The sequence below is a fragment of the Cucurbita moschata genome, unplaced genomic scaffold (assembly GCF_002738365.1).
Source record: "Cucurbita moschata cultivar Rifu unplaced genomic scaffold, Cmos_1.0 Cmo_Scf00013, whole genome shotgun sequence".
NCBI classification, from domain to species: domain Eukaryota; kingdom Viridiplantae; phylum Streptophyta; class Magnoliopsida; order Cucurbitales; family Cucurbitaceae; genus Cucurbita; species Cucurbita moschata.
The window spans coordinates 605,925-626,963 of NW_019268529.1; the positions used below are offsets into that span (position 1 = coordinate 605,925).

Below are 21,039 nucleotides of genomic sequence, written 5' to 3' on the forward strand. Positions count from 1 at the left end.
AAAAAAAAAAAAAAAAAAAAAAAAAAAAAAAAAAAAAAAAAAAAAAACTTCAATTAATTAATTATTTTTTAAACAATTAAATTTTTAAAAAACACAATATTTATTAAATAATTAATGAAAAAAAACCCAAATATGGATTAGGTTTTAATTATTATTTATTAATTTTTTAAATTTAATTTAGTTGAAGGGCAAATTGGAGAGGAATATTGGGGTGACATTAATTTAATAAGAAATAATATTTAATTCTCACATTTCCAATACTAATTTTATTTTAGTGATTTCAATTTTTGAAGTGTCAGCCACCAACCACTAAAATTATTTATTTTGTCTTCTTCATAATTATAATATTAATAAATTGCTTCTTTTTTTTTTAATTAATATATATATTAAATTGGCTGAGCGTAAAAAGACAGACAAACCAGAGGACTCCAACATATTATTGTGAATTAAATTATCTGTAATTTTGTATATTTTATTCTATTATTAAATATTTTAATTTCAAGCTTCACTTTTCTTCTTTTTCTTTATTTTATAAATTTTTATTTATTAGTTTTAAACTCTCTTTTCGCATTTCAATGAATAAATTAAATAAATATTTTATGATATAATTTTATTTATTATTATTATTGTTTCACACGAGAGTGAGAAATGGATAAATGAGAATCTATGAATAAGTCTCATGTTTAAAAAATAATAAAAAAAGTTAGTTTAATTCGACGTGAATTGATCAAATCAAAGCTTAGTAGTCATTTATGATATTATAATAAGGGATTAGTTTTGATTGAGTTAGACCCGTCTTTAGAATTCAAATTCAGCTTCTAATGATCTCGACGAATACTATCCAGACAAATCAACACGGGTTATTTTAAGATGTTTTGTTGTCACAAACATGTTTCTTAGGAAAATTTTCAGAAGGTCACTCAACATAAGATTGTTCAATACTTAAATATCAGACCGGGATTTAGAATTAGATTCAACACCTAAAATGGTCCCGACATTGCCTTGCGATGTTACCCATTTGTCTTAAAGTACTTCTAAGAGTGAGAACTATCCACACAAACAAACACGTCATTTCACGATGTTTTGTCATCACTCACGTGTTTTTTTTTTTTAAGAAAACTTCTAGAAAATCACCCAACATAAGATTGCTCTATTCCTAGGATTCATGTTGGGATTTAGAATTAAGATTTAACACTAGATGGTCCCGACATTCCTCTACAACAAGACCATGTTGTCTACTTGTCTGACAGTGTTTTAAAAAATGAAGACGATACCCACAAACGAGCACAATTATCTTCATTAAACACATGTCATCGATTCATTATATTTCGTTATTTAAAAAATATATAAGAAAAAAAAAAAACCGCAACTTAAAAGCATCCGAACCAAATTCGGTAATCAAACGCGTAAAATTGGATATTCGTGAAAATTAAAGCAATTCCACTAATTTAAAAACTTTTGCATTATGCGTCAAGATAATTCAAAGATTATGATTTTAACCACTTTTACTTTAATCTTCATCTTTTTTTTTTTCCTTAACTTTCACAAAAAACAATATCATCCAATGGCAAGGCAACACCATATGATCATCATTTTTAGGGTTCTTTCAAAGATGTGATTCACACCCTTTTAAATCAAAATATATATATATATATATATATATATATATATATATTATAATAATAATATTCTTTATTGTTTTCACCCATGTAAGCATAGATCAACTGGTTTGAATGTTTACTATTGATTAAAAGATCGAAACCTCTAAAAAAACTTTTTTTTATGCTTAATAAGTTGATAAATTAATTATTTTTATACCATAGTTCACAGAATCTCCGATTTTAATGGAGGGCGTGCACCTCAAGAAAAAAAAAGTTATTCTCGTGAGTATATATAAGCTCATTATCTGTAAGATCCCACATTGGTTGGAGAGAAAAACGAACATTTCTTATAAGGATGTGGAAACCTCTCTCTAATAGACGCGTTTTAAAACTTTGAGGGATAGCCTAGAAGGAAAAGTCCAAATAGGACAATATTTGCTAGCGGTGGGCTCAGGCGGTTACAAATGGTATTAGAGCTAGACATTGAGCGGTTTGCTAGCGAAGACTCTGGGCTCCCAAGCGGGGTGGATTGTAAGATCTCACATCGATTTGTAGAGGGGAATGAAACATTCCTTATAAGGGTATGGAAATCACTTCATCGAAGGGAAGCCTAGAAGGGAAAGCCGAAATAGGACAATATCTGAGAGCGGTGGGAGAAGCACAGGACAGGATAATATATGCTAGCGGTGGGCGAAGCCTAGAAGGAAAAACCCACATAGGACAATATCTACGAGCGGTGGGAGAAGCACAGGACATGACAATATCTGCTAGCGATGGTGGGCGAAGCCTAGAAGGAAAACCCCAAATAGGACAATATCTACTAGCAGTGGAAGAATCACAAGACAATATCCACTAGCAGTGGGCTTAGACTGTTACATTACCAGTACCAACCGAACTATACCACTAAACTAAGCTCACTTCAGCTCAAATGTGCATAGTTCGAGTGTTAACTCAGCCGACACATAATAATTAAATTAATTTAATTATTACAAGTGTAAGGAGGATATATTAATTAAGTTAAAGCATTGAGCCCTAATTATGAAACAAATTGGAATAAGATGGGACCAATCATTTGCAAGGTATGAGAAAAGTAAATTAAATTAATCACTAAATTAGTGCCTTTCACCTCACGCCTCGGCCTTCATCATAGATTCATTTTTATAATTAATAATTTGGCTAACTCTCCCATATTTTACTAACTAATTCATGCCCTTTCCAAACCATTTCCTACCCTAACTACTTTATTTAATATTAAATAAACAAAATAATAATAATAATAATAATAATTAATAGGCAATAACTTTTATTTTAACCTCGAAAATTTTACCGTAAAGTCATTTATGTTGAATGTGCATAAATGTACTACCCGACAGAGATAATTACAGTAGAACCATAGATCACATCAAAAGGGGACCACTTGGCCCTTGCTTGCACAGTACATACAGAATGAGCCTCGTGCTCCACACGCCGCCACACATGTCCCTTCAAGTTTATTTTTATAATAATTATTATTAATTTTCGATCCAAACAAGGGTATAAACTGTCTTCCTTAGATTATATAAACCATGTCTAATTATTCCAGTTCATGAGTGAACTATCAGTTCTGTCTTTGATGAAAATTTGGAACTTTCATTCCAAATAATTTTATTCACGTGGCATTCTACGGTGAGACGAAGTTCGAGATTCAATTCCCGAGCGAGACAAAGGGTAAAATGGTAAAATTAAGGAGACGGGGGTTGGTTGGTTGGTTGGTCCCGGCTACAATTATGTGCGCACAATTGATCCAATACAAACGCTGGCATAATTGGGAGTTCATGTGACCTGCGTGGGGCACACGCATTGGTGGTCACCATGATCTACCTGGACCATTTGTTTTGGACTTCATTGTGCTTCCCCATTTGCCCAATGAATAAACGACACGTGTAGTGACATCCACCGTTGGATGAGAAACATTCTCGAGATCGTAACCCTTAAGTAGTCACAATTATGTGGAAGACTGCCCAATCAGAAAGGCTGGTCCACTTCCAACACTACAGGCGACCCCACTCTATCAACTTGCATGACATCAATCACAGCCGTTGGTCTGGATCTATTGTCACTTCTTGTAAATATTTATTTCTATTTTTTTTAAAATAAAAATAAAAATAACAACACACGAATGGTTATTTCAAATTATTTTAACCTAATTATTAGGTCTTTGTTGCTTCATGGTGGTTTAATTATTTCATTATATTTTTAAAAAAAATATATAATAAAATAATATTCGAATTTAAATTATTTAAATTCTTTATAAAAAGAGATTAATTTTTTTATATAATAACTACGAAACCCGCTCTTCAAACCACAAAGTTCAAATTTCTAATCTCGATAACCTAACGAAATGAAGTTTCGACAAACGTTGAACCAAACATCGAGACAAGACGGTGTGAGCGTTGAGGATTATTGTTGGGAGTGAGTCCCACCTTCGCTAATTTAGTGGAAGATCATGGGTTTATAAATGAGAAATATTATCTTCATTGTTTCGAGGCCTCTTGAAAGCAGGAAGGAAAGCTTATACTGATAGTAGACATGGAAATTTTCATTTTTTTTAATAAGATGAAAAATCCACGTAATAAATTCATCCACCAATCAGATCCATCCACGTTGCACTTCTCTTCTTCCTTTTATTGACTCTCTGTTTCTGTTTTTTCCTTCGTTCAATTGAGATATTCATTCCTGGAAGCTCCCTTCCTCCATTGCTGCGCTTTTGGAGCTTCTACTTTTAATTTTTCCACAGCTTAGAGTTCACACGGATTCTGCTTTTTTTAAGCTTTCTTTTCGATTCATTCTTCCATTTTCCTTTTCATTTCTCGATTTCTTTTCGATATCCGATGTTCAGTTCATCCTCTGGATCGATTCATCCTCTGTGACTCCCCAGATTTTTTCCCGGAAAATTGTTGTATCGTTTCTGTTTGGATGGTGGGAAAATTTTGCCCCACTGCAGTTTTGAAAGTGGCGTTGTTGTTCTTGTTTTTAGGGTTTATTCGATTGAAATTTGAATAGAACGAACAAAACTGGGCTGAGATTTTGTTCTTTTTTGTAGATTCCTCTGAGTAAAATTATTCTGATTCGTTCAAATGCTTGTTGATTTAACACACTTATTGTCAAATTCCTATTCGGAAATATCCTCCATCTCTCCACATTTAGTGAATTTTTCTCTCTGTGTTCTTCCTGTTCTTCCTGTTCTTCATCTATTTAACAATTCTTCTGTTTCTCTTGTAGAATTTCACGTTCCCATCATGAATAACTGTTTGTTTCAATCTGTTTGAGTTGAATTCTGTTTCTAAATTGTGTTTCATGAAGTGGGAAATGGAAATTCTCTCCCCTCCTTCACTTGTTTCCACTATGAGTTGGAGCTCCGGCAGCAGTGATAGCAAGAGCTCAAGATGGACTGTAGCTGAGAACAAAATGTTTGAGAATGCTCTAGCTATCTACGACACCGACACGCCCGACCGGTGGCAGAAAGTCGCCTCGATGATCCCTGGAAAGAAAGTTGGGGATGTGATTCGACAGTATAAGGAATTGGAAGCTGATGTTAGTAGTATTGAAGCTGGCTTGGTTCCAATTCCTGGTTATGATACCTCCCAATTTACTTTAGATTGGGTTAGCAGCCATAGCTACGACGGATTCAAGCAGTCGTATGGCGTCGTCGGTAAACGATCCTCCGGGCGCTCGGCTGATCAGGAGAGGAAGAAGGGAGTTCCATGGACGGAGGAAGAACATAAGTGAGTGATGATTTTACCATATGAATTTGAACTTTTGTTTAGTGGAATTCTGTTGAGGTATTGTAATTGATTGATTTGTAGGCTGTTTTTGATGGGGTTGAAAAAATATGGTAAAGGAGACTGGAGGAACATCTCGAGAAATGTCGTGGTAACGAGAACTCCAACGCAAGTAGCTAGTCATGCTCAAAAGTACTTCATTCGGCAGCTCTCGGGTGGAAAGGACAAACGAAGAGCAAGCATCCACGATATAACTACAGTTAATCTCAACGACACGAGAAGCCCGTCACCCGTAAACAAGAAGTCATCGTTATCACCGGAGCATGCAGCTGTGCTCCCCCGCCAACCGAATTCATCGTCATCCATTCCCCAAAACACCTTCAAATGGGACCATCACCATCACCGCTACCAACAACAACACGACAGTGGCAGAGCAACCGTGGTCTTCAACCACTCGAACGGGAACATTTTCATGTCCCCAGCCGTGTTCGGGGCGAGCTCCTACGGCGACGTTGGACTACCGGAGCATCATCACCTGCAAAAAGTTGCAGGCAATGAAGCCTTCATTGGACCCCAAAACATGATCTTTCAGATGCAGGCTAGCCATTACTTTCCTCATGGATAGTTGAAAATTGAGCGTTTTTTCTTCTTTCATTGTTCTCTTTGAGCTATCGTTTAGTATAGCTGTACTCTTAATTCCCCCGTAGTTTATGGAGATATCTGGTCATGTACTTTAAAACACAGTCCATTTCATTTTCACTGTGCCTTTTCCATTGGGGGCTTCCAATTTCATGCCGGAACAAAGCATTTAGAGATGGGCAAAAGAATATGCTTTGCCTATTCAATGAAAAATGCTCTCAACCCGTTCAGGCCGAAGAGATAAACCAAAAGGCCGTCAAGCTCGTAAATCGTCCAAGGAAGAAGCTATCTGTGTTTCTCTCGATAGGATTCTTGTCCACATTCACCAACTAAGCATTGACTCGAACCGTTCTGACTCGACAAACAGTCGTACTTCAGTGTCGAGACAATTGAAATACCGAAACCGAAGAGGAAAGAAAGCAAGGATCTATGGTGATATCAGTGATTGTGTATAAACTTTTAAGCATTATTGTTATTCATTTGTGAGTTCATATGTTTTGAGACAAATTTTGTGGATTTTCAGGTTTGAATTTGAATTTCCTAGAATGTTTTTTATTTATTTAATTTTTATTTGGGATTTAATTTAATTTAAAAGGAAAAATAAATTATTTTTTGAACTTTCTTTTCAAATACAAAAAGACACAGACAAAGCAACAGGTGAAAATAGTGTAATAAAACATGTGATTTGATTGATTTAGCTTTCAAGAGTTCTTTTTTTCTATGATTTTTTTCATTTTTTTATTTTTAAAAAAAAATCTATTTTTCTTCTAATTTTCATGTGAACAAATAAAAAATAAAGAAATTAAAAAAATAAATAATAGTCTCGATATTCTCATGCAACATGACCAACATTAGTTTTGAATTCAACATCTGATGACCCCGACATTCTCCTACGACATGTTTTTCGTCTAAGAGTACCGAATATTCCTAGAAATCAACACGGGTTCTTTTAGCATGTTTAGATTGCATCTAGCTAAGCACGTTTAATTTTAAAATTCTTATGATTGAACCACCGAAAACGATGCTACACATTGTTGGTATACATAGTCCAACAATGCTACACATTGTTGGTATCATTCAAACCAAACCTCTCTCATAATCTAAACGCTCTATTGAATGGAGAGAGGTTATGAAAAAAGTCAAAGTTCTAACGTTAATCTTACGTGATTAGTTTCAAACCTCTATCACTTTTTTCCCTTTAAAATAGTCAACCGCTATAAAAAAAAAAGTCAAAGTTTTCGAGCTCATAACCTCTTATTCATCCCGATCACGACAAACCTTCATTTTTGCTTATTCTAAATCTCCAAACTAACTCTGTATAAAGCAACAAATCATAGCACATTTCCAATAACGTTCCGTGAAAACCCTAATTCTCGAACCAGCAATTTCGATACCTAACCCATTAAACATACTCGAACAAAAGCACGAAAAATAATAATTCAATACGAACGAGTCAACAAAAAAATATATATATTTTTTTAACTTTTTTATTTTTTAAAATAATTTTTGGGTTTTAAAGAATATGATTGGTGGACAATTATGATGGGAAAATGGTATATTCATCCCCCACCACTTAACCAAAGAATTACAAAGCAACAAGCTTTTGAGAAGTAAGTGACAAAAACTAGCCACCATCTTTTTCGAAAAGTGCTTTTATTTATTTTTTTATTTTTTTATTTTTTATTTTTTTGCAACTTGTTTTTTATTTTTTTTAAAAGAACCTTGCCCCTAACTTTATTTTATTTTATTTTATTAATTTTTTTTTTTTTTTTTTTTGGGAATGGTTATAGCCTTAGCTAAGTAGCTACCACAAATACATAATCAAAATTTCAAGCTTTCGGTCATTGAAATATTCTGATTCTTTTTTTTTTTTTTAAATAAAAAAAATAAAGAAATTTTGGTGGGGGGAGAAAAAGGGGGAAATGGTCTTTAAAATACTGTTGGGATGTGGGAGAATGCAAGAAGAATGGGACCCTTGAAAAGAGCTCTATAGATATCGATTGTTCGATTTCGTTCTTCCGGGATTATGATACCGTGTGTTTGCAGTGTTTTCTTTGTCACTCGTTGCTTTGATTCGTTTCTCTAATTGGGCTCATCGAAATCTAATGTTTTTTTTTCCTTGTTTTGTTATGAACTTCGAGATGCTTTGTTTTTATTAGTTCTTTGAGTTTTTTTTGTAAATTAATGGTGATTTTGTGGAATTCGTCACTATATGTGCCGTTTTTGGATTAGGTTGCATTCGGTCTTTGAGTTTTGTATTTAGTTGCATGCTTATCCATCTCATCAATTTTTTTTTATTAATTATTAACGAAATATTAACGAAATGCTGATGTGGCATTGTAAAATAATTAAAAAAATATTGCAAAATTGTCGAATAAGTCACAAAAATTTAAATTTTATATTAAATTATTCTCAATTATATTTTAACTATTTAAAACCATAAATTCGTTTTATAGTTGATTAATTATTTATCTATATTGATTAACTAATGGGTGATCCACCTTAAGCTAATTTATAAAATATGCGAATTGCTATTTATATAAATAAAGAAAAATTAAAAATAAATTTTCTAAAAAGTAACGGAAAACTTACCACTCAAATGTTTTTTGAAATGTCTTTTTTTTTTCAAATAAAATATTAATACTTTCTATTGAAAATTAATGGTAATTATTTATTTTTTATTTTTTTAAGTTAGAAGGTATTATTGAAATTTTTGAAAGTTGAAAATATTTTTTGTAAATATATATATATTTATCAAAAAAAAGATTTGAATTTACAAGGATTCTGACAATTAAATTTGAAAAAAAAAATACAATATTGTTTAACTTGGGATTTATTTGAAAATCAAATCTAAATGCATGACACTTAAATCTTCACCTTAGTCTGTGACAAATCTTAAAATATACTTCACATATGCAGTCTTTGCGATGGATCCATGGTTAACGAAGACGTCCAACACCGACCAAAACGACTACCTACTAGAAACTACCTATTAGAGATTAACAATAGTGACTAACGACCACTGACCTCAAACAGCAGCAAGCAACAACGATTCCAAGTTTTTTGAACAACGTCCATCGACGTTTAGGTTTCAAACAACAACCTATTATGAATGTTGATCGTTTCTAAGGTTTTCAAACCACAGACAACAAAAATGTACATAAAATGGGGTTTTTATATATTATGTAGCATATCAAAGATGTTGAAATGTTTGTAATGTATTGTTAAGCTTCAAATGCTAGTCATTCTATATTTGGCAAAGGATGGGTATTCATATAGGGTTGTGGAAGCTGTTAGGGAAGAGGTAGCAGCTTTCCGATGGTCAGAGACGGCCGTGGTGATGAGAGAGGATGGCTTAAAGGGAGTGGTTCGGTGGTGGAAAACAAATTGGGTTCGGGTAATAGAACCCGACAACCCAGCCACGAGTATAGGTAGTATTTATAGGCTTAATTTTCAAACGATTAGACTATAACTACAGCCTGATGCAACATTATTCTTCAAGCCAAAAGAAGAAAAAAATATGAGATCCTATATTGGTTAAAGAGGGGATGAAACATTCCTTTTAAGAATGTAGAAACTTCTCACTAACATACTACATTTTAAAATCGTGAGGCTAACGACGATACGTAATGGGCTAAGGCGGACAATACTGGGTAATGGGTTTGGGCTGTTACAAATAGTATTAGTACTAGACCAAACGGTGTGCCAACGAGGATGTTGGACCCCTAAAGAGGTGGATTGTGAGAATCCATGTCGATTGGAATGGGAAACGAAACATTCCTAATAAAGATGTGGAAATCTCTTCCTAACAGACGTGTTTTAAAATTGTGATGCTGACGGCAATACGTAACTATGTAATGGGCTAAAGTGGATAATATCCGCTAGCGGTGTACAAAATCCTAAATAATTGATAAGAAAAACCAAGTGAAAGTAGAATTTCCCAGGCTGAAAGGGCACCACACAATCATATTTCCACAGCGATCAGGTTAGTTAAAGAACATTTTAAGATCAGAAGAACCATTCAATTCAACTCTAGATTTACTCCACAAGTCTAGATGATCTTTCAAGAACTTTGTTCTCTATCTCTTTAAGCATTTTCACAAGTTATCGACGACGGAGCTGCCATAGGAGATGTAAAGTTCTAATGGAAGCTCCTAACTTAGGAAGAAAGTACAGGGAAGACATAACAGAATGCAAGTTCCTAAAGAATCAAAGATTGTTCTTGAAGAGACCAACTACGGACAATACATAAGGATATTGGAAGGAAAGAGAAGAAGGAGATACCTTTGAGTGTGAACAAGAACCAAAAAAAGAATACATTCAAGCCTGCAAGCTAACATGCCGAAGCTTTCGCCGATTCGTTCATGGCAGAATCATTCCGCTGCATCCAAATCCTCACCGGCGTCCAGCCCTGTTTTAAGAAGTGAAGAAGGCATCAATGGAAGAATTGCATTCTCCCTCTCTCACTCTATGAACTTCAATGTGTTTGTGTTGTGCATTTGATGTGAAACAGTGTAAGGAACAACAAGATGATCTCAATGGTGGAAGAATTACAATCTCAGTCTATGAACTTCTAACATAGATGACTTTCAAAATCACTCAAAATCATGTTGCTAATAATTCAAAACCAAGTTTTGATGGTATGAAAATCATGTTTAAAAGTGTAAACAAGACATTAAAATGATTATGTTGAAGATGAACTTGAATAAATCACTTGTAATCTTATCAATTTCACTAAAATCATATCCTAAGAACACTAAAGAGAGTTAGAAATCCATTATACAAAATGAAAATGCAGAACCCATTTGCAAGTAAGCAGACTATTGTCTGTATCAGAATCAGAATCCATAGCATAAATCTAAGTTGTCAAGAACAAGAAGGCTAATTCATGGTTTGAATGTGGAACTAAGCAAAACTAAAGTTTTCAAAGCAAGAAAATCAACCTTCTTCGCCTTCTAATTCTTCTTCTTCTTCCTCCTCCTCGTCTTCAATTCCTTCTTCGTAATTGATTCCATATCTTTCATTCAGATAATCCACCGCCGCCGGCGTCAAAACCAACTTATCAGAATTCAAAATATCGAACAAATTCAGTGTTCTCGGCGTCAACAACTTCAGTGTTCCAATATTGCGGCTGGATAAACGCACATTATCAGAAACCTCCGTCATTAAGAACAAGGATTTCTCCTTAGGATCGATTCCCCATCTCTTTAGCGCAGCAATGAACTCCTTAGTTTTCGGCTTCTCGAATTTGTCACCAAAATCTTCCACCACTATCGTATTTACCGCCGCGCTAGCCACCGCCGTCGAAATCGCCAGTCTCTTCTCCTTTCTGTTGATTTTAATGGACCAATCCCTAGGTTTCGGCCCGAAAACCACACCTCCGCCAGGCCGGAGAGGAGTACGCATCGAACCACGACGGGCCTTCCCAGTTTTCTTTTGCTGGTATGGTTTTCTGCCGCCTCCACTAACCTCAGCTCTAGTAAGAGTCGAGGCGGTCCCACGGCGCTTGTTCTGTTGATCAGTGATAATGGCTCGATGAACGACGGCGCGGGCGGTTTCCGGTGGAGCAGACTTGAGGTCAAGGACGGTCTCGCCTACTTTTTCTCCGGTGAAGGAGAGGACTGGAAGAGTAGCGAGCTGGGAGGAGATCGATAAGGGCTTGGATTGGGGTTTAAAGGAATTGGGCTTCCAATTGCAAAAGAGCTTAGAATTTTGGTTGGCCGATGAAAGGAAGATCGATGAAGAGAAGAAAGAGAGCGACGATGGCGCGGTGGAGGCCGCCATTGTAGGTGAGGTTGAAGAAGCTTTGAGGTGCTCTCTGGGTTCTACAGATGGCTTTCGTTATCCACTCCCGCTGGTATCAATGGCAAATAGGAAAATAACGGCTTACTCTTCCCTTTTCACCTTAAAAAAAATAAATATATTTATTATTATTTTTTCTTTAAAAAAAATTATTTTCCTTTTTTTTTTTTAATAAGATCAATTTTCTAATTTTTGTAACTATTAATAAATTTTGCTTGTAATTTCACAACATCCATCTTGATAAATAAATATAATATAATATTAAAAATACTATTTTCATTATTTACTTTATTATTTAATTTTCTAAAAAAAAATTTTAAAAAAAAAATAAATCTATATTGTATTTTTTTTAAATAAAAATTATGGTTCTTGTTTAATTAATTTTAATAAAAATAATAAATTTGAAAAGTAAATGAGATTTTAAGCTGAGAAGTAAATCAAAAGAAACCGGCGGCATCGAACAGCAAATTCCGGAAACGCAGGCTTGAAGTCGAACTCCACCGTCGTCCTCCTGTCCGTCGTTCGCGGCGGCATAAGCTTTCTCCATGGCGAAGGTACTCCGTCGGTGAAATGTAATTCCGAGCACTTCCATCTCCGACGATTCTCGAAGGCCTGCATTCGTCGTCAACGCAGCCAATGCTCCAGTTCTAATTCTTAACCTAGATTCAGAGGTCTGCGTGCTTCTGAAATTGGAATTTACGCGAGTTCAGGCTGAGGATTTGAGATCTAAGTTGTAGAGGATGACGAGCGAGGATTGTCGAGTTTATCACGAGAGGCAAAAACTACAGTTCTGCCTCTTGCACGCGCTCAACAACCTTTTTCAGGTACCTTCACTATCGAATGTTTGACTGTGGAAAAGTTGCTGAACGCTCTCTGATTGGTTGCGATGAAAAAACTCGTTCAATCTTGGAATTTATGATTTGCAATGTAATTAAGATGCAGATGAACGGAATTATACTGTTTTTTTCGTCATTAAGAAAGGATTACGGTGCATAGAGTCTCAAAATTCGAACTTATCGTCTCACTATTTCACGATTTGTTGCTTTCCTTTTGTAATTCAATGTCTTCTTACTGTTAAATCGTTAATCAACATTTAAACGCCTCTTACAACAGGAAAATGATGCATTTACTCGAGCCAACTTAAATGCAACAGCTGAAAAACTGGTGCTCGAGGAGCCAAACAAAGAACCTTGGACACCATTATCATTTGTCTTTAAGCCTCATCACAACACAGTAACTGGAAATTATGACATAACCATCGAAATAGAGCTTCTTCAATCGATTTGGATGGGCCTGAGGCTACTCATGAAGTTATGGTTTGATGGCATTTGGAATAGTAGGCACTGGGATACACCGGGAAAGATAAACGAATTGTGGTATAATTTGGACAGTGATCTGCTTGCTCCTCATCCGTTTAAGGATATTGATGAAGTAAGACAATTTTTGGATCATGTGATTGGTGACAATGGGGAAATTTTGTTTGTTATAAATGACAGGAACTGAATCTCTTCCAGTAGGATATTCATGTTTGTGCTCGAATCAAATGTAAAATAAGAGTTATAGTAGCTGGATTATGTTACCTGTTTATCGGCACCTTGCTTAGCATATCAAGATCTACTTGGCTTGAGCTAATGTTTCTTATTATTTCATGTTCTGATAAAGAAGGAAGGGAAATGATTTGAAGTTAAAAGCAACGAAAGACGGTTCACGTTTAGAATCAAACCAGACATTTTGTACCTAAAAGCCAAATGATGACACTATTATCTGAAGTTGGTTCCTTGAAGGAATTCTGAATTTGCTTAGCTGCTGGCAAAACTGCCATCAGATGAAACTCGCCCTGGTTTTCTACGGAGCAGAACGGTTTGTTATGTCGAAAAACGACTCAATACTACAGGCGACAGAATACCACACTAATAAACTCTGCTGGTTAAGGGCTCTACCGGCATCAGAGGTTAGCTTCAACTCTTATTGCGAGTTCTGAGCAAAAGTTTAAATTATCTCATCATCACCCATACACCATTATCATCATTGCTAAGAACACAAACTCAGTCTTTTTGTCTGATGAATGCCTATATTATATATTTTGATAGGAATTATGATGCATCGCCACCAAAGAATGCTGCAGAAAGGTTTGATAAAATAAGAACAACTTTATGTACTAAGTAGATGTAATTCTCTGCTCAAAGCCCTTTTCTTCTTAAATGGACATTTTAGCTTTAGAAATTCCCTTTTTCCTTTATCTGAAGACTGAAACGAGAATCTTTTGAGCCTTTCATCATTTCTTTTTCTCTGTCTTTCCCTTATTTAATATTGACTTTGCTTCCTTTTGGATTCATTAGTCGGTTTCCACTATTCCATATGTTCCAAACTTGTGAATGGTAGAGAAAGAATTGTTCTTCAGAAAGAAGAATATGGAAAAGATAGACAAATCAAACTCTGTATTCCTTGGCATATTCTCTTTCCTAAACTTACTCATTTAAAGTGCTATATTGGAGTCAATCTACCTTGCTAGCTATATTCAGTAGTTTAACATTGCCAGCAATTTAGTCCATTAAAATGTTGTAGAGAGGAAGAAATGATTATTGCTATATTTGTGATTTTATCTATGATTTGATGTCAAAATGTCACTTTCTACCATTACCTGTACCTACTTCATGCGTGCAGAGTTTTCTATATTCTCTGTTTATCTTGACATCCGGAGAAAGTTAAATATGTCTTTGGCTGTTGGATCAAGTATTTAACAGTTGAGATTGTATGATTAAAAAAGGGTTAGCCACTATATTGAATGACTCTCACTTTGTTGGTTGGTTGATAGAGATTTAATGCAAAGAAACAACAGGGCCTTCTTGGGTTTGCTTAAGAACGCTAGGAGGGGTGGGCAGGCTGCATTTTTCAGTTGGGTTTACATCTCTTTTTCTATTTGATATTTCAATTCATTTTAATCTCTCTCTCTCTCTCATCCAGCTTCTCTTTCTAGTCTCAGGCCTTCTTCTAATTCTATGGCGACAACAATGGAGCAATCAAGCAACAGAACTGAGCAAACCAGAGGGTCTTTTCAAAAGTGCAGATTTAGATCACTTAAAGGGCTGCAATTCTCTCCGCTGAGCTTTCTGAAACACCTGGCTGATAAGGTGACCCGAGCTTGGCATTTGATGGGCATGAAAAGAAAACCCCGCCATGAACAAACTGCTGCTCCAGCCGTGGTGTCCATCGCCAATTCAAAACCACTGCCTGTCTCCGCCATTGATTCACATAGAACAGAGGCTGTGGAGGACTGCATCAAGTACATCAACTCTTCGTCTTAGCTCACACCAATTCTTGTAAGTTTTTCTTCCCAAAATGCGTATATACATGCCTGTGTGTTCACCAAATATCTGCTAGCATTGTTGTGGATCACGATGCAATGCTTTTTTCAGTTTTTTCTTAGACAATTATTTGGGGGGAGGGGGATGGGGGGATGGGATGTTATCAATTATCATGATTCTTAGGCCAGTAGGTGGAATAAGCCTATCATATAATATTTAATATTTGTTCAAGAAGATCTATTGCAGTATTGAAAAGCTTCCTTCAGCAATCAGTGTCAATTTTTTGTGTGTGTCATTTTATTAACATCATCACAGGAAGAAGATGATGATGAAGATCTTACTTATTGTTACTTCATTTAGAAAAATCAAACTAAACTAATCGAAGCCTATTAGTCGTGTTACGTCTCTTTAGACCAAATCTTATTTTTCAAAAGAACATTATTCAATGTAAAAACTCAATAATTATAATTATAAGGTAGGTAATCTGAATTCTGTTTTATGTTTCGATGTTTTGAATTGACATAATTTAGTAAATATTCGTTCAAGAGATGTGTTTTCGAAAATCCTTTTTGGATTTTGTGTCCATATAGTGGAAATCCTAAAATCATTTTTTTTATGATTTCATTGGTTCCCAATTTCTTTAAAACGTAGAATTATACTTAAAAATGTAAGAATTATACTTCAAAATATAAGAATTATTCTTTATTTAGCTGTTTTATGTTGAACCAATTCTTATTATATGTGTGTGTATATATATATAAAGATGAACAATTTCTGACAATAGTTAATAATGGAACGATAGTATTGAAGAATAACCAATCAGAGTAACATAAAGGCAACAAGACATGGCCTGAAATTGCACAACTTTCCGATAACAGAACGAATTACTATATGAGTAAAATGGCTGAATCGCCGTCGCCGTTAGTCTTTCTTGGCAAAGAGACCGCCGAAGACGCCGTTTTTCTTCGGCGGGACTTGGACGGAATTCTTCTTGCCGCCGCGGACAGTGCCGCCGTTGTTGGCGCCGCCATTCTTGCCCTCAACCTTTTGAAGAACAGGGTCAGTTTCCAGAAGCTGATCCTTCTCCATGCCTCCAAGGATCCAATCCAGAATACCCTTTTCCTTCTTGCCTTCGCCGGCACCCTTCGCCGCCGTGGCGGCGAACACCCGTCCGGCAGCCGGAGAGAATGCAAATGAAAGAGAGGCCATCGGTTTGTTTTCTGAGAGGAGGAAAAATTTGGTAATGGAAAGTTGGGGATATTTGGGTAAAATAAGAGGCGATGGGCTGTTGAAATGCTTGAGCTCACCACAGGCGCCTTATCCTTAAGCGAAGGAGGCCTTCGATTCTGGCTTCTACGTTCGACGATTAATCTGCACCAGACTTGGCTGCGGATTCGACACGTCGATTCTCTGCACCTTTCTATATTGGGCCTATGGCCCAACACAGTTGTTGGATTGCATGTCCATCATACTGGGCCGGCCCAATGTAAGATTAGATTTTCTTTTTCCCTTCCCCGTGTGTACGTTGAAAGCTTCTATAGTCTAACTCATTCGAGAGGGCTTGGTGGTCTTAAGAATGGTTCGGGTGGGGGCAAATACAATATAATTCATGTTCATGCTAACAGAACAGCGAATCCAATACCAAGACAACTTCTTTTTTGGGTATCATGCCCCAGAGTGAGTTTGTCACGTGCTCCTAGCCTAGAAGGGTAGTCTACCACAAGATCGAGTGAAAGCCTCGAGCCAAACCCCCTTTGTTGGGAAGCCCCGGTTTGTTTGATTTATTCAAGAAAAGTAGTATTGTGCATTGATTATCGAGCACTCAACAAGGTAACCTAACCATTAATCACAAGTATCCACTTTGATTGCAGACTGATTCACCCTAATCAATAAACGCTTCGAGAAGTTGGATCTATAGTCAGACAACTACTAAGTGCATATCGCAGAAGGAGACTGGCCCAAGACGATCTATGTGACAAGCAAGCAAACCGACTAATAAAGGGTTGATTTGTTTATGCCTTTTAAACTCACCAATGCCCCTACTACGTTCTGCACTCTCCACAATGAGCTATTCCACCCGTACTTAGACGACATGTGATACACTTTGCTATAGCTTTCGTTAAACAACCACGTTAGCCACCTTTGGTATTGGGCTGAATATGTCAAGCCCATATTTATTTCCCATGGGCCCATCTAATCATTGCAGCCCAAATAAATAAATCAATTTATATCTTCATATTACCTAATTTTTTAAAATGAGTTTAATTAATATAATTAGAAGTTTACAAAACTAACATTTTTTTTAATTTATTTGTAATTTAATAAATTGATATAATATTAATGGTATTGAGTGAGAGACTAGCGGTGGCGCGTGGAGTACAAATCCCGACAGCCTCTGCATGGCACAATAATTAAGGGTAATGTTTCCTGTCTCGCCACGTGCACCACAGAATTCTGATGCCAATTTCCAAATAACTTTTTTATTTTGTGTTTTTCTTTTTTATTACCATTTTTTTTTTATTTTCAACGAAAATATCATTACGTTTTTTGTCCCCAAAAATATTATTTATTATCTGTCTGAGGACACAGAACCAATTATTGTACGTCAAAATTTTTAAAAAATAAATAAAAAAAAATATATATATATATAATAACACAGAATATTATAATAATAATTATATTAATGGAACTTCGAAATTATAGGGAGTCTATGTATTTATAGGGCTTTTAAACTGTTTTTTTAGCATAATATAAAAAATTTAATTGATTTAAAGTACAAAAACATTATGATTATGATTTAATTATTATTAGCAGTCATTATATGATAAAAGGAATTCGTTTCTTAAAAAACAAGTAATTGTTTTGCCACGTCAGAAAAAACACACTAAATTTAACTCACTGCTGACTGTACTGATATGTAATTTATTGGATAATATTATTTTTATGAATATAAAAATTAAAGATTTGAGATTTAAATGTTTGAAATATTAAATATTTAATTATCAATGGAAATTTGTAGTTATTTTTAAAAATTGGAGCTAAAATAAACATATTAAAATATCAACTATTTTTTATACCGCACATTATAAAATTTTATATTAAATTATTATATATTTTTTGTTTCTGAAAAAAAAAATCATTTAATTTATTAAAATGTTAACTTGATAATTAATTGATTACTTAGATTTTAAAAATTAAATTAATTGCACAATAATTCAAGTAATTATTACTTTTCTTTCTCTCTTCAATTCTGTACTTTTATCATTGAATAATAATTATTTAAAATATTAAGTTAACAATAATTTTTTAAAATATTAAATTAATAAAAATATGGATAAATTTTATACTTTATCTAAAAAAAACGTAATAAATTTTTAAATTTTAATAATATCCTTTAATTTTTAAAAAAATTAAAAAAATATATTTGGGAAGACAACTTTTAATAATTTGTTTAAAATTTATTTTAAACTTTGAAAAGTATTTTAAAAAGTAGAATATTCAAATTTTCATTAAAAGATTAAAAAATATTTTTACATACTAAAAACTTTTAAAATTTAACTTAATATCTTTAAAATTTTAACTATTTTTAATTATTATTTATTTTTAATGTTAGTCAAAAAAATATTTTTATTAATTTTGTCTATTTAAAATTTAAGGGTAAAACAAACCAAATATAAATTTTGGTATATTATTTTCTAAACTCATGAAACAACTCGAGCCGTAGTTCATGTTGGTCCTATAACCTCGTTTCTCTTTCAACCCTCACGATAGGCATTAAAATTAATGTCCTTACCACTCTACCAACTTAAAAGGCATTTATTGTTGTTAGTTCAATATGATTTAATATATAAAAGTACCTATTATCTTGTAGGATGTTCAATTTTAGTGGTCACACCATCTTTTAATAAACTTCAAAATTAAAAAGTCGGTTGAGTGTTCGTGCCATGTCTACAATTAATTTTATAATTATAAATTTCAAATAATCACTCACTTTTATTATTGAATATATATATATATATATATATATATAAACTAATAACACAGCTACATGTGCCATAGCTACATGTACCCAATGGCCTCAAAGTCGAGGTTTGTCAAAATTTGAACAAAAAAAAAAATATACATCTTATATTTTTCGCAACGAAACCATAAATTTGTTCGAATTAGATTCAAAATGAATTAGACTAAATTAAACCACAATACCTACCGTGAGTTAAAGACGTGTATGATGTGTGCGATCTCGAGAGGCCGACAATAGAGATGCCCTAAGCATTGCGTCGAGGTCGATGAGTTGAATTTGGACTTTCGGGACAAAATGGAATGAAATTACTTTATATTATTAATTTAAAGTTGGTGATTAAATAATTAAAAAAAATGGAAATGTGAATAACATTTCATTCTGTATATAAATGTGACAGTTGAGCCATCACACAACACAGACGCCACGTGGTAAAAGCTGATTGGCATAATTGAGGTTAGTAGTGTGCATCAGTGTGTAAGATTAAGAGATCCTCCACTCCATATATTTAAGCACGTTGAGTCGTGTTTGGTGGGTCAACCTAATATTATGTCGGCTGCTTTAATTTATTGCAATTATTATAGCAGTAAATGAACCCGAACCCAAACCCAAACCCAAACCAAACCAAACCCGGTCTAATTTTAATGCCTTGTCGAACCACTGAGGCAGAGAACCGACCCACCATATTTTTCTTTTTATCTGTTGACTTTTTATTTTTGGTTGATTGAAACTTTATTATTTTAAATCCCTTTAAACAATAATCTTTTAATTTGACGAAAAATACACTTTAGAAAAAGTGCAAAATAAAATATATAAATTAAAAGTAATCAACCCCGATTATTTTTTTAAAATGAAAAAAATGTCATTTTCGTCGAGAATATTAAATTTAAAAATTATATATTTATAATTGAAAGCAACTTTAGTGACATTCCACTACTAAGCTATGATAATATATTTAAATAATAAAAAACGATTTTTTTCGTTCGGATAATTCAACACCAATTTATATAATTAGAATTTTCGCTTCAAATTTCTATCTTTTAGAAATTTTATTTAATAAAATTAATTATTTATTTGAAGAGTAATAATCAGATACATCTTTCCTACTCTAGGTTGGGTAATTCGATCAGTCCATAGATGGTCGGGGCTACGTGGGGACCAATAATTCAACAACAGAATAGGCATAGGTTAAAATCCAAGGACAAAAATATTAAATATTAGGTAGGATTATTAAATCCAAATAGAAAATTTTAAATTAATATTTGGATGATTTTAATAAGCCATATATATGATTTTTAAGGCCCACATCCAAAGGCAATCACACCAATTTACCTCTTTAATCACATGGGCCCATTTCCATTTACTTTATGGGCCGGAGCCCACATCCGCATTATTGTAAACCAGCCCGTACACATCCCAATATCTCGCGATATAATACCCGAGAAAATCAACGAATATTTTTATTATAAATATATAATTATTTCAAGTCTCTGAAAATTACCTGGCAGAAACTTTTATCACTGTGACGGTGCCGTCGGCCTAAAGTTTAGGCTGATTTCTGGAGATTATGATTGGACCACGTAGTTTGACTTTATAAAAAGTCAAAGGAAAGTGTAAAGCATGCTGAACGGTGACGGTCGACGGGTTTTAATTGTGAATTAGTTTTTGTTTTTTTAATAATGAAATTGACGAAATTAATTAAAAATGGAATAAAAACGAGATGGGAATTATTGAAAATAAAAATGGCGATAAAAATTGATATCCAGGGGCTTTGGATTCTGATTGCGGACACGTGTCAGTCAATTAATGAAGTAATTTTTAAATTTAAAAAAATGTAAAATGTATAAATCAATTAATAAAATAAGATAATTATAATAAAATATTATAATTATATAATTTGAGAAAAATAGAAG

At 34.0% G+C, this 21,039-nt stretch overlaps 4 protein-coding genes across 7 annotated transcripts in view; 2 read left to right on the forward strand and 2 right to left on the reverse strand.

Moving 5' to 3' along the window:
* The window catches only part of LOC111451819 (50S ribosomal protein L4, chloroplastic-like), a 16,636-nt gene extending 4,750 nt beyond the window's left edge, over window positions 1–11,886 (reverse strand). Inside the window, exons 1-2 of one of the 2 annotated variants that reach the window (XM_023092386.1) lie at window positions 10,945–11,886; window positions 10,010–10,412 (exon numbers count right to left, since the gene is read on the reverse strand). In XM_023092386.1, coding sequence (XP_022948154.1) covers window positions 10,375–10,412; window positions 10,945–11,785 — 879 coding nt within the window. In that variant the 5' untranslated portion in view covers window positions 11,786–11,886 and the 3' untranslated portion in view covers window positions 10,010–10,374. Of the gene's footprint in view, window positions 1–10,009; window positions 10,413–10,944 lie in introns of those variants that run through there. The other variant, XM_023092387.1, reaches the window with a different exon arrangement.
* Window positions 4,289–6,531, forward strand: LOC111451818 (transcription factor DIVARICATA-like). Its single transcript, XM_023092384.1, has 2 exons — window positions 4,289–5,365; window positions 5,447–6,531. The coding sequence occupies exons 1-2, from the start codon at window positions 4,938–4,940 to the stop codon at window positions 5,985–5,987; spliced, it is 969 nt and encodes a 322-aa protein (XP_022948152.1). The 5' UTR covers window positions 4,289–4,937; the 3' UTR covers window positions 5,988–6,531.
* A 341-nt stretch (window positions 11,887–12,227) lies between the features above and the next one.
* LOC111451025 (josephin-like protein) lies at window positions 12,228–15,373 on the forward strand. Of its 3 annotated transcripts, XR_002711910.1 has the most exons (4): window positions 13,324–13,754; window positions 13,894–13,932; window positions 14,619–14,698; window positions 14,781–15,373. XR_002711910.1 is itself a non-coding variant. In XM_023091255.1 (3 exons), exons 1-2 carry the CDS (start codon window positions 12,544–12,546, stop codon window positions 13,304–13,306), a joined length of 474 nt encoding a protein of 157 aa, XP_022947023.1. In that variant the 5' UTR covers window positions 12,228–12,543; the 3' UTR covers window positions 13,307–13,754; window positions 14,768–15,373. The 3 variants fall into 3 exon arrangements, 2 of the variants coding, with proteins under 2 accessions (XP_022947023.1, XP_022947024.1); XM_023091255.1 differs by lacking the exons at window positions 13,894–13,932; window positions 14,619–14,698 and adding an exon at window positions 12,228–12,627 and having other exon boundaries at window positions 12,917–13,754; window positions 14,768–15,373; XM_023091256.1 differs by lacking the exons at window positions 13,894–13,932; window positions 14,619–14,698 and adding an exon at window positions 12,228–12,627 and having other exon boundaries at window positions 12,917–13,754.
* Window positions 15,374–15,884: 511 nt separating this feature from the next.
* LOC111451452 lies at window positions 15,885–16,435 on the reverse strand. The gene has a single exon (XM_023091885.1). The coding sequence runs from the start codon at window positions 16,315–16,317 to the stop codon at window positions 16,030–16,032; it is 288 nt and encodes a 95-aa protein (XP_022947653.1). The 5' UTR covers window positions 16,318–16,435; the 3' UTR covers window positions 15,885–16,029.
* Window positions 16,436–21,039: the final 4,604 nt, after the last annotated feature.